This window comes from Neovison vison, chromosome 2 (assembly GCF_020171115.1).
Source record: "Neovison vison isolate M4711 chromosome 2, ASM_NN_V1, whole genome shotgun sequence".
Classification (NCBI taxonomy): domain Eukaryota; kingdom Metazoa; phylum Chordata; class Mammalia; order Carnivora; family Mustelidae; genus Neogale; species Neogale vison.
Window position 1 is genome coordinate 188,346,468 of NC_058092.1, and position 15,284 is coordinate 188,361,751.

The window sequence follows — 15,284 nt, forward strand, 5'->3', positions numbered from 1 at the left end:
CCCCACCCCCCTTCTCCCAACCCCCCTCCCTCCAGCAACCCTCAGTTTGTTTTGTGAGATTGAGTCACTTATGGTTTGTCTCCCTCCCAATCCCATCTTGTTTCATTGATTCTTCTCCTACCCACTTAAGCCCCCATGTAGCATCACCACTTCCTCATATCAGGGAGATCATATGATAGTTGTCTTTCTCCACTTGACTTATTTCGCTAAGCATGATACGCTCTAGTTCCATCCATGTTGTCGCAAATGGCAAGATTTCGTTTCTTTTGATGGCTGCATAGTATTCCATTGTGTATATATACCACATCTTCTTTAGCCATTCATCTGTTGATGGACATCTAGGTTCTTTCCATAGTTTGGCTATTGTGGACATTGCTGCTATAAACATTCGGGTGCACGTGCCCCTTTGGATCACTACGTTTGTATCTTTAGGGTAAATACCCAGTAGTGCAATTGCTGGGTCATAGGGCAGTTCTATTTTCAACATTTTGAGGAACCTCCATGCTGTTTTCCAGAGTGGTTGCACCAGCTTGCATTCCCACCAACAGCGTAGGAGGGTTCCCCTTTCTCCGCATCCTCGCCAGCATCTGTCATTTCCTGACTTATTGATTTTAGCCATTCTGACTGGTGTGAATATTAAGTTTTTAAATTTATCAACTGTATCATGGTTACCTAAAAGATGATCCTTTTTCTTAGAAATATACACTGAATTATTAAGAAGTAAAGGGAATGATATAACCAACTTAACGCTCATATGGCCTGAAAGAATAAATAATAATATGCACATATATATGGAAGGATTGATGTAAAAAATTTTGGCAAAATGTTAAAAACTGGTAAATCCAGATAAATGTTAAATGGGAGTTCTCTGTATTTTTCATCAAACTTTCCTGTTAGTTTAAAATTAATTCCAAATAAAGGGTTAAAAAAAAAAAACAAGCAAACAAAAACATTAACACTCTGGAAAATACTTCATTATAAGAAATGGCCAAAGTAGAGAAGCCTCTTTTAACAATCTCAAGAGTTCTGTTTCTTACCTAGTCATACTTCTCGCTTTGTGGTGAAGATTTTGCCATCACTTTTCTGTCTTTTCCAAGCCTAGTGATGCTCAATCAGAGGCAGGGGCAGACATGGTGACTACAGTCTATCTTGAGGTTGAAAATACCTCATCCTGCTATCCATCTTTCCTACACTTTAGAGGTGATGTCAAAAAAAAAAAGTAGTGACAAAACATGGCATTTTAACATATTTTGAACAAAGTTTTCTCAGGATATTAATTATCATGGGGTTATAGGTATACAGTGCTAAAATACATAGTTAATTTAGTAGTGGTAAGGCTACAGAAGCATTTAATCTGGTTGTTTGGCATTGAGTGACTGAATTTTTTTTACCATTTTTTCAGTTAGATATTGTACGGACTTGATGTTTTTCCATAATTGACATAACATTACACACATGTGAGGATGTTTGACTCTACACAGACTGCCCTTCTAAGTTAGGTAGTGAAACTTACATCATAGTAAAGTGAAAAGTAAGTTATTAAGTAAGCTAAATTTCATTGTTCTTGATGAAGGTGCCCTGCGGATCTTATCTAATCAACGATACCAAGCAACTCTGGTATCAACGGAATTGTTCTTTTTTATCTCCTGTCTGCTTAAGGAAGCTCGTGATTTTGTGGTTTTATAGAAAACTGGAAAATATGAATAATAAGTATTACCAATCCTTTCTCTTCTCACTTAACAAAAAGTTTGGAAAGATTTGAGAAATAATGGTTCTGACTTACCTTTTTTTTGTTGTTTTAAGATATAAAAAATCACTTAGGGTTCCTGGCTGCTCAGTCAGTACAGCCTGCGACTTGTCCTCTAGGTTGTGACTACAACCCCACATTGAGTGTAACGATTACTTAAAAATAAAATCTTTAACAATGAATGAAGGGCACCTGGGTGGCTTAGTAGGTTAAAGCCTCTGCCTTCAGCTAGGTCATGATCCCATTGTCCTGGGTTTAAGCCCCACATCAGGCTCTCTGCTCAGCGGGGAGCCTGCTTCCCTCTTTCCCTCTGCCTGCCTCTCTGCCTACTTGTGTTCTTTGTCTGTCAAATAAATAAATAAAATCTTTAAAAAAAAAAAAAAACTTGAACAACAAAAAAAGATCATAAGGTCTAAAAAAAGTCACTAATTCTTTTTATTAGTAATTCCATATAGTATTAGTAATATTCCCCACATTATACACTTCACTTTTCAAAAACTTTTTATCTGAGTATCATTGACACACAGTGTTACATTAGTTTCAGGTGTACAACAGAGTGATTCCACAGCTCTGTATTGTGCTACACTCACCACAAATGTAACTGCCATCTGTCACCATACAACACTATTCCAGTACCATGAACTATATTCATAATTGCCAAGATATGAAAGCAACCCAAGGGTCCACTTACAGATGAATGGATAAAGACATAGTGTGTGTGTGTGTACTGGAATATTATGGAACCATAAAAAGAATGAGATTTTGGCTATTTGCAACACCATAGATGGACCTAGAGGGTATTGTGCTAAGTGAAAGAAGTCAGAGAAAGAGAAATACCATATGATTTCACTTATATGTGGAATCTGAAAACAAAACAAATGAATAAAAAAACAAAAAGCGGAACCAGACTTACAAATACAGAGAACAAACTGATGGTTGCCAGAGGGGAAGTGAGATAGGGGGATTAGCAAAATGGGTGAAAGGGAATAGGACATATAGACTTTCAGTTATGGAATGAATAAATCACCAGAATAAAAGGCTCTAACTTATCTTAAACTCTTATTTAGAAGCATTTGATCAGAATGTCATTTTTCTACAACTAATAAAGCTATTTTTGCTACTTCTTCCCACAGCTACTCCAGGCCCATTTCACACCTAAGAAAATGAGGTCCAAGTGAGTGTTCTGGGCCTCAATGGCTGAATAAGATTCATGCCTATGAGTGTATCTTCAGATTTAGTGAGGTATTTCATCTGTTCATACAAAAAAATTGTCTAGAAGGCTGTGGGATAGGTTATGCTAGTGAAATTAGTTGTGTGGGTTTGTGTGTGGGTTGTTTTTTTTTTCTAAGATTTACTTATTTATTTGAGTGAGAGAGAACATGGGGGAGGGGAGGAGAGAAAGAATCTCAAACAGACTCCATGCTGAGAGTGGAGACAGACAATGTGGGGCTGGATCTCACAACCCAAGATCATGACCTGAACCGAAATCAGGAGTCAGATGCTTAACCAGCTGAGCCACCCAGGTGCCCCATGTGGGGGGTTTTAAATAGCTCTATAAATTAGGGGCGCCTGGGTGGCTCAGTGGGTTAAGCTTCTGCCTTAGGCTCAGGTCATGGTCTCAGGGTCCTGGGATCGAGTCCTACACTGGGCTCTGTGCTCAGCAGGGAGCCTGCTTCTTCCTCTCTCTCTGCCTGCCTCTCTGTCTACTTGTGATCTTTGTCTGTCAAATAAATAAATAAAATCTTTTAAATAAATAAATAAATAGCTCTATAAATTGACTTAGTCATTTCATTTCAAAAAAATCAGAAGTTCCAGGGCGCCTGGGTGGCTCAGTGGGTTAAGCCTCTGCCTTCGGCTCAGGTCATGATCATAGGGTCCTAGGATCCAGCCCCTCATTGTGTTCTCTGCTCAGTGGGGAGCCTGCCTCCCCCCTCTCTCTCTCTGCCTGCCTCTCTGCCTCCTTGTGATCTATGTCAAATAAATGAATAAAGTCTTAAAAAAAAAAAGTTCCAGCAATGTAACTGAACTTAAATATTACTAAATATTATTTAATCCTTCAATAATTTAGAACACATTTCAGGATCTTGCAAACTTTCAGGGTCATTATTTTGAAAGGAGCTCTCATAATATAACTCTAGATATAGAAGATAATAGAGACTGGACTGTATGCATACCAATTCATGACAGCTCTCATATAGTCTTTTTTTTATTTATTTTTTATTTTCCGCATAACAGTATTCATTATTTTTGCACCACACCCAGTGCTCCATGCAATCTGTGCCCTCTATGATACCCACCACCTGGTACCCCATCCTCCCACCCCCCACCCCTTCAAGACCCTCAGGTTGTTTTTCAGAGTCCATAGTCTCTCATGGTTCACCTCCCCTTCCAATTTCCCCCAACTCCCTTCTCCTCTCCATCTCCCCTTGTCCTCCATGCTATTTGTTATGCTCCACAAATAAGTGAAACCAACGATAATTGACTCTCTCTGCTTGACTTATTTCACTCAGCATAATCTCTTCCAGTCCCGTCCATGTTGCTACAAAAGTATAGTCTTGAAATTCTTATATATTTATTTGCATTAATAAATTGGAAAGATGTCCACAATAGCCAAACTCTGGAAGGAGCACTGAGATGCCCTTCAACAGATATATGGGTAAAGATGATGTAGTTCATGTATACAATTGGAATATTACTCAGCCATCAGAAGGGATGATTATGCACAATTTACATCAACATGGATGGAACTGGAAGGGATTATGCTGAGTGAAATAACTCAAGCAGAGAAAGACAATTATCATAAGGTTTCACCCATATATGGAACATAAGGAATAGCATGGAGGACCATGGGGGTAGGAGGAAAACTGAATGGGAAGAAATCAGAGAGGGAGATAAACCATGAGAGACTCTGGACTTTGGGAACCAAACTGAGGGTTACAGAGGGAGGGGGTGGAGGAGAGGGTGACCCAGCAATGGGTATTAAGGAGGGCACATGTAATGATGAGCACTGGGTATTATACACAACTAATTAATCATTGAACACTACATCAAAAACTAATGATGTTGGCTAGTTGAACATTAAAAAAAAAGTAGAAAAGATGAAAAATAATTCTTTATATTACAAGAAATTGAACTTTTATGTCACCTAAGGATAAAACACCCCAAGAATATACTCGTATATCCAGAAAACTGCATTCATTTAGAATTTGCAGTAGTTTAGACCAAGAAGTGATGATTCTCAAGAACAAAGTTCAAACTAATCTCTTCCATTTTGAATTAGGTTCTATTCATGAATAAAGATTTACCCCACAAAAAATCCATGATTTTTTTGAACAAAGAACTCAAGGAATTATATCTAATTATGGCTTACTTACCATTTGTATGTAATTATTTTTCAAATCTATAATCCAGTAATTAATCCTAAAATTAACACTTACGTTACCTAAAGTGTTTTATAGACATATTTTATTATTACATAATGTAACCCTATTATAAATGGTAAATAGCGTCATTAACTTAGCTCATTTTACTTATTTAGTGGCTGTTTGTTCTGACTTTATAGTTGTTAATTCTCTTTATAGTATGACTTGTATTTGGAAGTAATAAAATCAGATTTCTTTATAAATATTTATGATATAGTCCTTTTTCCTAAATCAGACGGTAGCCCTTTTTTAATTACTTCTAGTAAAGTCTGGTTACTTTTTTTTTTTTTCCTGTGTAGCAGTGTGTACTGCATACTCCCTAGAAAATTTAATCCTGGATATTTATGCCTTAACTTCCAATTAATCAAAATCCTGCTAACTACCATGTAGGTCCTGGTGTTACAAAGTGTGGAAAGTTTGTTACTTAAGAAGTTTATTAATTTTTTTTAAGATTATTTATTTATTTATTTATTTGACAGAGATCACAAGTAGGCAGAGAGGCAGGCAGAGAGAGAGGGTGAAGCAGGCTCCCTGCTGAGAAGAGAACACGATGAGAGGCTGGATCCCAGGACCCTGAGATCATGACCTGAGCTGAAGGCAGAGGCTTTAACTTACCACTGAGCCACCCAGGTGCCCCACTTAAGGAGTTTAAATAGATGTTTCTGATATGAAGTCTTCTTAGCATCTACAGTCATATAGTCAAAAGGGATCACTAAGTGAAGAATCCTCTTCTTGAATGTGAATCTTTCCAGTAGGATTTTTTTTTCATTATCATATCTATGCTTATCTCTGTTGAAAATATCCATTAGTACCAGGTAACAAAGGACAGAATATGCTCTTTGAGATTGTTAGGTTCTTTATTAAGACCCTACAGTGCTCAGTATCTCCTTTTCCCTCTCTCTCGATCTTAGGTGAGACTGAAGTTTACAAGTTTTGGCCACATCTGTCCCCATGATGGATACAAATTTGTGATTTCAGAAGTTCCAGCCACCAATAAAAAGCACTGTCCAATCTTTTGCAGATGGCCAGATTTCATCACAGATAACTCCATTCCACTGTCATGTGCCAAGCTTAAAGGACTGTATTAGGCTACTTTATAGTCAAAACAACCACCCTGGTCCAGACTGCTATAAGACAAGAACCCATTGCACTGTCCCTTTTGTTGTAAATGGCTTTCCCTCTTGCTAGTTGACAGATAGTGTAAAGGAAATAGTGACTCCTTTGTAAAAAGTAACTGGATTCAGTTTTTTGTAATAGCCAAGTAAAATCAGTAATTCTTAACATTGGCATAAAGAATTATAACAGAATAGTAGTTATGTTTTTATTTTGCCATTGTGATTTTCTGTAGAGAAACACCCAAGACTTGTTATTTATATATTTTAAATTTACAGCTTTTTAACTGTATCCAAGATTTCACTGCCAAGAATGCAGTCAGGCTGGAAGCTTTATTAGAGATCCTGTTCTTACAAACACTTTCTTTGCCTCATAGTTTCTTTTCAAGTATTTATACTGTCCAAAAATGTACTGCTGTGGTTTACAGTCATTCCCACAATATGTGATCCCCACAATATGTGATCTATCTAGGTATAAACTCTAACAAAACACATACAGTGTCTGTGTGCTGAAAATTACCCCAAAAAAGCATTGTTTACAGATGACTTTGTACCCTAATTCCTAAGTACTCATGTACAGAGTATGGAACTCATGCTGTTTCTCTCTTTGAATGATGAATGATGAAGGAGCTTCAGACTTTACTAGGTGAGTTTCTGTATTGAGTGTTACAAAGACACGTCAGTCTGCCTTTCTTTGGCTCTACTTGCAGAAAGTGAAGTCACCGCTTTTGCTGTCTTGGATCAAGACCAGAAAGAAATTGTTGATACCAATGGAGCTGGAGATGCATTTGTGGGAGGTAAGGATTCATTTATTTCATACTTATAAGTTAAACATTTCCTTTAACCCTTGCCTCTACTACATAGCCAAGATTTATGAATTTAATAATTTCATCTTTTAAATAATTAACTCCTAATGTTGTTTTCATATGCTGCTATTGCTGTATTATGAAGATATTTTACTATAGGAAAAATACTTATTTTGGGCTCAAAGATAATTTGCAGTTGTGCTGTACCCCAGTCATTTTCACAAGTTTAGTTGTGTCTAGGAGGATATTGCATAAACAAGCTGTATCAAGTACAGTATATAGTATATTCTTGGGCCTTCAGGCTTAAATGTGGACACATTGTTGTTCTTTAAAAGAAGTTGTGGTGAATATTAACTAAGGATGATGTCTTCAGATTGTATCATTTGATTAAAACATCTGTTTCTAATGCAATAATTAAGTGTACATAAATGTACTAGGAAGGGTTAAATTTTTTTCTGGTCCAGGGTTAGTTAAAATGGCACAATTTGTAAGAACTAAGTCATTTTTAGAACAAGTATTCTAAGATGAAGACAGTTGGAAGATTCTTGGCTTGATGAATCAGATTGATCTAAAATCTGGTTCAAAAGTTCTTTTGATATGTCTAAACCACTTCTAGTTAAGTGTAGTTAAGCTAGATAGTGGTCCCTAAAAAGCTTTAGATTCCCGAATGATAATCCAGAAGAGTCCCTCTTGATCTCTCTTTATTTCTTACAACATTGAGTTGAACAAGGAACAAAGGCAAATAGAATTGACTATTGATTATCCTTCTTTCCTTGGAAGATAATTTGAGCCATGGGAAATTTAAATTATCTGATAGTTTTAACATAGTATTGTTTCAAATATAGATACTCATTTGTCTTAAGGATCTTTTTCACCAACAGAACTTTCTCATATTTCCTTCTTTGAAACTTCATGCCTACTCTTCAATGAGCTGTTAACCAGTAGACTCATCGCATGCCTCATGCCCCAGTCTTTGGAAAGAGTACATACCACAGATAACATTCTACTTTACTGTCATGCTTGTATCTTTTGTGTCTTTGTTCTAAAAGGCCTCCTCATCTATTAGAATGTTTTCTAGCTATTTTTCCTAAGCTGTATTTCTTCAGACCTATAAATCCATGTAGGCTAAAAATATCTTATCCAGAATTGGACTAAATTCTGTAATACATTAAGGAAACACTATGGATTTCTTTTTTTTTCCCCCTCCCAGCCCCTACACTATGGATTTCTTGTATAAAATTGATTAAATCAGGAATCTTGGTACCTAACCTTTAAACTTACCACTTGTGTGTGCATTATTTAAGTACTTCAAATATTTAAAACAGTAAATATTCTGGTTTGTTTTTTTTTTTTTAATGTTTAGTAGGGTACATTGTGAAGCCATCATAAATACGATGGTGACCTAATTAGTCACGACCTGGATCCTGGGCTACATAGCCCTGTAAAAACAGATTCCTTTACGAACATCGAACTACCTATAATGTTCCCAATACTAGGTAAGAATGTATGGACTTTCTGAGGGAGAGAGAAGTCATTCTTAGGTACTGAAGTGGAATAGCTAGCTACCCATTTGTATTGTGGTGAGGATAATAAATGAACTACCTCACCAAAGCACTTGGGCTCTCTGTTATAGGATTTTCAGTCTCTTTTTTTTTATCTCACTCTATGCCTATGTATTTATTGTCAGGGTACAGTGAAGTAAGTAGTAAGGGAAGAGTATGGAACAGGGAGCCACATGCTTTTTTTTTTTTTTTTTTTTTTTTTTGTAAAGGGCCAGATAGTGAATATTTTAGGTTTGCAATTCCTGTACAAGCTGTATTGCATATTATTCTTGTTTTGTTTGTTTGTGTGCTTGCTTGCTATTAGTTTAGGTTTTTTATAACATTCTAAAAACATAAAACCTTTTGTAACTCTCCAGTTATACAGAAACAGGCCACAGGCTGAATTTGGCCCTCAGGCTCTAATTTGTCAACCCCTTGTGTAATATGTTGGCAGCTTCCTCACTTAATTCACTTTCATCATACCTTGGATCCAAACACTAGGTTTTACTACATGCTGTTGAAATCACTATAGAGAAAGTGGAAGGCAGGCTGACAGTAGGCAGGGCTTTACTGATAGCCGTTTTTCTCACTTTAACCCTACTCTGATCAGTTTCCAGGATAATCAGATCCTGAAAGACTGAGTCATGCAATGACATGAACACTCTAATGTCATTTTAGCATTGAAATACTTATGTTGGCATGTTTAGCACATTCTGTGTAAGTCAAGCTATACAGTATAGCAATAGAAAACATTTATGTAGCACTTACTAGCCAGTAAGCATCTTCAGCATTTTACATATAGTAACTCATTTAATGTTCATAAAAGCTCACTGAAGTAGGGCTTTTTTTTTTTTTAAGATTTATTTATTTCTTTGAGAGAGAGTAAGCATGTGTGCACGAGCAGGGGGGAGGGGCAAAAGGAGAGGGAGAGAAGCTGACTCCACCGAGTCCAAGCCCAAAGCAGGGCTCAATGTCATGACCCTCAGATCACGACCTGAGTTGAAATCAAGAGTTAGGACTCAACCGACTGAGACACCCAGAAGACCCTACAGTAGGCTATTAATAACCCCATTTTACTGATGAGACAACTGAGACACAGAGGGATTAGGTAACTTCCAGTAAGTCTCATAACTAGAGAGTAGCGGAGCCAAGATTCAATCCAGGCAGTCTGGCTTCAGAGTCAGTGCTCTTACTGCACTGTATTGCTTCCCTAAACTTATAGGGCAATCTCATCATTAGGGCAGAGAGCCACAGACCAGCCTTACTAACAAAAGCTGGGTTTTGCCAAAGAGAATCTTTCTGTTATCTGAATAGATGATTTCATGTATTGAACAGGAGCTTTTGTTATCTGATAGGATTCTAAGGACTCTAGGGTAAGACTGTTGCAGGAAAAAAAAAGGGAAAGGGAAAATAATCGAAGGACTATAGTCCCTGGTGAGTTTGAACCAGGAGCTTTTTTGCTAAGCAGTAGAATTGATTGCATTACAGAGATACAGAAAGACAGATCATAAACTTGCTGGGTCAGCATGGAATCTAAATACAAGGAGCTGTATGAATCAACCATTTAATAGCACCAGGCTAATGCATCCCATCTTACAATAGAGATGGTTTTATCAGTTGGGAGTACTAAAAAAATTCATTGGTTAAAAACCCCTACTTCCATCTCTACACTAGGGAAGAAAGCCTTCCTACTAGGATTAGAAATACTCCAGCTATTGAAACATTCTTCTCTACCTTGAACATGAATGAAGAGGCAATGGCAACTTTTGCATTTATTATGTAGTTTATTTTTCTTTGGTCTATTTTATTGCCTGATTAACATATCTCCTCTCCGATTGACACATTCTATCTTTAGATAATCTATTCCTCCTATTACTTTTTACGTTTTGCTGGCTTAAGAATATTTCTGTCTTTTGTGACTTTGCGTAACAGTATTCCAGTCCCCGTTTCAAGTTCTTGGGTAAAGCATCACTTCATCTATCATGTGCTAATTACATATCCTAGTACCAGAGTGCCATGTGTTCTTATTAGCCATGTAAAAGATATATAACTATAGTACCTCATAGATTTTCATGTATAATTTTAAAATGAGTACCCAAATGTACGTAAACTAAATTCATAGTTCCATCTCAGGGGTTCAGTAACAGTGACAATTCCCTCTAGCCTCTGCAAGCATGCCTCCTTGTTCTATTTGGAGATCTTAAGCACTCTGTAACATTTGCCCTTTATTTGTCCGTAGCCAGGCCTGATGGAACTACCCTTTTCACATGCTCCCTCAAAAGCCCAAGTGCTACGATTGTACCCTTGGAAATGGAGACAATTCTGTAATCTCTAAGTGTGATTTCCTAATTTCCCAGGTCAGGAGAAAATTTCTTCCTGTTGTCCTGCTGTGCTTTGTCACAGCAGGTCTGCCTTTTCATTTGGAACCCTCTTTGTCACTGCCATAGTAACAAATGGAAACATTGAGAACATTTTGTGACAGGCACTGTCATTGTTCCTGGTGAAATCTCTTCCCCTGTGTCTTCCCAGTAAATGAAACTGAGAAGAAAAATCATAACAAATAACATGAAAGAGGACCTAATCAATATGTTCCCAGTGGGCTGTCAATACCAGCCTGTGTTAATCTAATATGATTTAGTTGTATGTTTCATGGCAGCTGTAGGAATATGGACTAGACCTACAAATCATATTTAGACTAAAAGTGAGTACGCCTTTGACAGATTATACCCAAGCACATATATATAGCTCTCAGATAAAAGACTGAAGACCTCACCCAAAGACCAACATTCTTAGGATTAAAAAAGCTTCTTTAAACGTGGTTAAGAGCCATAGATAGCTTAGAACAGTTTCTTTTGAATGACAGTAACGTAACTGTGCTACCTCTAATACTTTTTCAGTTTCTTATGACAGGTTTAGCAGGGAAAATGTAATACGCTAAAAGATAATACCTACAGCATACACATGACTATTAAAGCCACTTAGCAATCCCAATGTAAATAATTATCCTGGTTCCCATCTAATAAGAAGAAGCATTGATTTTACTTTCTAATTCATTTTCAAAACATTTTGGTTAAGGAAAAAAGACTTAAGTTTCTAAAACAAGGATGCTATTTCCTTCTCTTATAGCATATGGCTATACTGCAGAGAGTCATGGGGATTCTCTAAATTATCTCTGTATTTTCTAGTCTCACCTTGTTTGCTTGTATGTTCCCAAAACATGTGTAGCTTACTCTCCCATTCTTCTTATTTGCTACTAAATTGTGCTCTGCAAAGAAGTGGTACAGAATTGTTGTGATGTTTTTCTGTACCACCTCTCTTCTTAGCTGTCCAACTCAGAAAACTAGGAAATAACTTAAATATGCTGTTTCTCACACTAATTCACTCAAAAATCAGAACTTTCATAGGACCTCTGTATGCAGAGAATTTATCTAATGGTAACCACGATGAGAACTGGATACTCCTACCCACATCCATACCCAAGGAAACAATAATACTTTTCCTTGTATCTTAACAATAATACCTGTTCCTGTCTTAAGTAGGATATCTTTGGTATTTTATTCTTAAGCAGTAATTTTCCTTAAAACTATCAAATTAGGTATGAAATTGACTTCATCATTAGGAATATGAAATTCATCAAAGACAGCAGCTCAAGTTCATAGAAGTGGAGAGAAGATTCACACCTTGCACACTCATAGAACACTTCATGACATGCTATTCTAGTGTTAACCTCCAAATATTTAGAAAAGCTGATGTGGGACCAGGAATAAATTTCAAGAACATTTCCTAAGATTATTTAAGCCTTTGTTGGTTAAAAGAGGTAATGATGCTTCTCAAGCCATGACAAAAAAGAGAAATAACTTTAGTTCAAATGGAATACGGGATGATTTTAAGTTGTAAAGTCTGGAATCTCTCACAAACATGAATGTTTCCTCAAAGATTCAGTATCCTGGATGACCTCCACATAGAGGCAATTATAAATAGATAATGGAATTCAGAGGACTTTGTCTTCTGGAGGTTTGGATAAGACAAAGATAGTTTGAGCCATGTAGACTATCAGAACCTGAAGCTCAAATATGAGCCTAAGTTTCCTATATTTGAAGATTACTAAGAAATATTTATTCCAGGAAAACAATATTGATTTTATAAGATTATATTTAGTGGCAGAGAACCAGAGGAAATATCATAAGCAAAGTTAATTTTCTTAGAATCGTGACATGGTAAAATATATGTGTATCAGTTTTCCTGGTCTAGAATAATTGTGCATCAAATGGAACTAACTTAAATTCATTAGTGGCCCCAGCTGCTATTACATGGATTTGGTCAATTTTACCTACCCTATCTGTCTGATTCATACAACATGTATTAGTGGTATACATAAACAAACTACCCCCAAAACTTTGTGACCTAAAACAACCACCATTTACTTAGCTCCACAAATCTGTTGATTGGCAACTGGGCCTAGGCCCAGCTGGAGTTCCACTAGTCTCAGAGGTACAAGAGATTAAGTATGTCTAAAATCACAGCAAAAACCTGGTTTCATACTCGAAGTTTGACCCCAGAGTTCTAACCTCTGGTTAGTTTGTTATACTCTGCTCTATTAGTATATCATCTTATCTTCCCCTCCAAGGGAGGAAAAATTAGCAAAATGATTTTCTAAACACTCATCCATAGACTGATGCCTATGACCCAACAGATTCTATCAGCCAATACCAAGATGAAAAAAGGTAGGAGCAATATACTAAGTTTTCATGAAGCTAAATGTATTCAGTTTTAAGTCTTGTCTCATTTATGTTTGAATTTGGCACAATATATCACTTATCAGCTTTGTAATTAACAAAACCAAAGTAAATAAAATCACGTTCATAGTGCTGATGCATACCCTAGCTAACCCAGGGACCTAACAGAAGTCTTAGTTGTGGTAAATAAGTCATTAGAAACAACTTGCCAAAAAATTTAAAAATTAAAAAACTTAAAAACAAAAACAAAAACAAAACTTGCCAAACTTCTTATATGAAAATGTATATAAAACATAACCTCTGGTATTATAAAGCTATTTACTATCAGTAGGTCTGAATAAAACAAAAATTAGCTACACAATTACTAAATTTACAACTATTCTCACTTCAGATATATGAATTCCCAAGTCTGTGGTATGAACACAGGCTCTTAATTTATTTTTCTTTTAATTATGCAGATAACATTGATATTTTATAGAGATGAGATATGTTTATTTTATTTCTAGTCCATGAAATAGATGGCAAATTAAAAGCCAGTTTCTTTCATCAAACGCTTTTAAAATTTTAGAACCACCCTGCTTTGAGGAATTGTCAATTGGTCAAATAACAGTTTTTCAATAGAGTTAAATAATAACAGTACTAGTTATCTTGCTTATGAATTAAGGCATAAATAAACTTGCTATCATCTCCTTATTCTAGCATCTATGACCTTGTCCTGATGAGTCCTTTTGCTTTAAACTGTATTATTTAATATGTTAGTGTTGAAAAGGAATATATTTTTTTAAGATTTTATTTATTTACTTGTCAGAGAGAAAGAGAGAGCACAAGCAGTGGGGAATGGCAGGCAGAGGAAGAAGCAGGCTCCCTGCCAAGCAAGGAACCCAATGCGGGGCTTGATCTCAGGACCCAGAAGGCAGGAATCACCACTGAGCCAGGGATCAACACCTGAACCAAAGTCAGACAGTTAACTGACTGAGTCACCCAGACATTTCTGGAAGGGAGTATTTTTAAAAATTATATTTTCTGGTTTTCAGGTTTTTAAACAGTTTTTAGTCATGAAACTATGGTTCAAATGAGGTCTTATCTGAATCAGAATGAAATGAGATTAAACAAATCCTCATTTGGCCTCATCTACATTTTATTTGGTGGCTCATAAAATAACTCCCTGGAATAGGCAATGTTGAGTATGAAAACCATGATCTGTTCAGCAGTCTCTATTTGATGGATGAGGAAAGTGAGTCCCAAAGAAAGGGAGTTAATTGCAAATATGCAATACTAGGAGCCAGATCTCCTGACTCATTAATTCATGGTCCAGTAATTATACATGTTAATAACCCAAATGAAAGTTGTGTCTGTTAAGCAATCTATTATATAGTCTTCTTGGAAATACATAGGTCAAGAGTCAATATCCCAAATGGGTAGAAGACTTTGATGTACTTTTTCTTGGCATGTGGGTATCCAAGATGTTTGACTTCATTTATAAACAGAAGCATATGCTATACTTATATTTTGGGAACCACATCAAGAGATCACACTTTAGGTTGAAAATTCAAATTCTAACCTGATCTTGTACATTTCTGTTTCATGAGGAGGAATGATCTTTAAAGCAGTATTTTGAAAGGGGTTGGGGCAGAAGGACAACTTACGTCTATGAGTAAAATACACCGTTTCGTGGTCCTCTTTAGAGTCTTTCCTGAATTGGAGCCATTTAAAAGTTTTGAGATTTGGGGGCGCCTGGGTGGCTCAGTGGGTTAAAGCCTCCGCCTCCGGCTCAGGTCATGGTCCCAGGGTCCTGGGATCGAGCCCCACATCGGGCTCTCTGCTCAGCAGTGAGCCTGCTTCCTCCTCTCTCTCTGCCTGCTTCTCTGCCTGCTTGTGATCTTCGTCTGTCAAATAAATAAATGAAATCTTTAAAAATAA

At 36.6% G+C, this 15,284-nt stretch overlaps 1 protein-coding gene across 3 annotated transcripts in view; it reads left to right on the top strand.

Moving 5' to 3' along the window:
* ADK (adenosine kinase) overlaps positions 1–15,284 on the top strand; it is a 555,049-nt gene that overhangs the window by 506,721 nt on the left and 33,044 nt on the right. For all 3 annotated transcript variants that reach the window (XM_044239872.1, XM_044239870.1, XM_044239871.1), the window contains one exon: positions 6,992–7,078. In XM_044239872.1, coding sequence (XP_044095807.1) covers positions 6,992–7,078 — 87 coding nt within the window. The remainder of the gene's footprint in view (positions 1–6,991; positions 7,079–15,284) is intronic.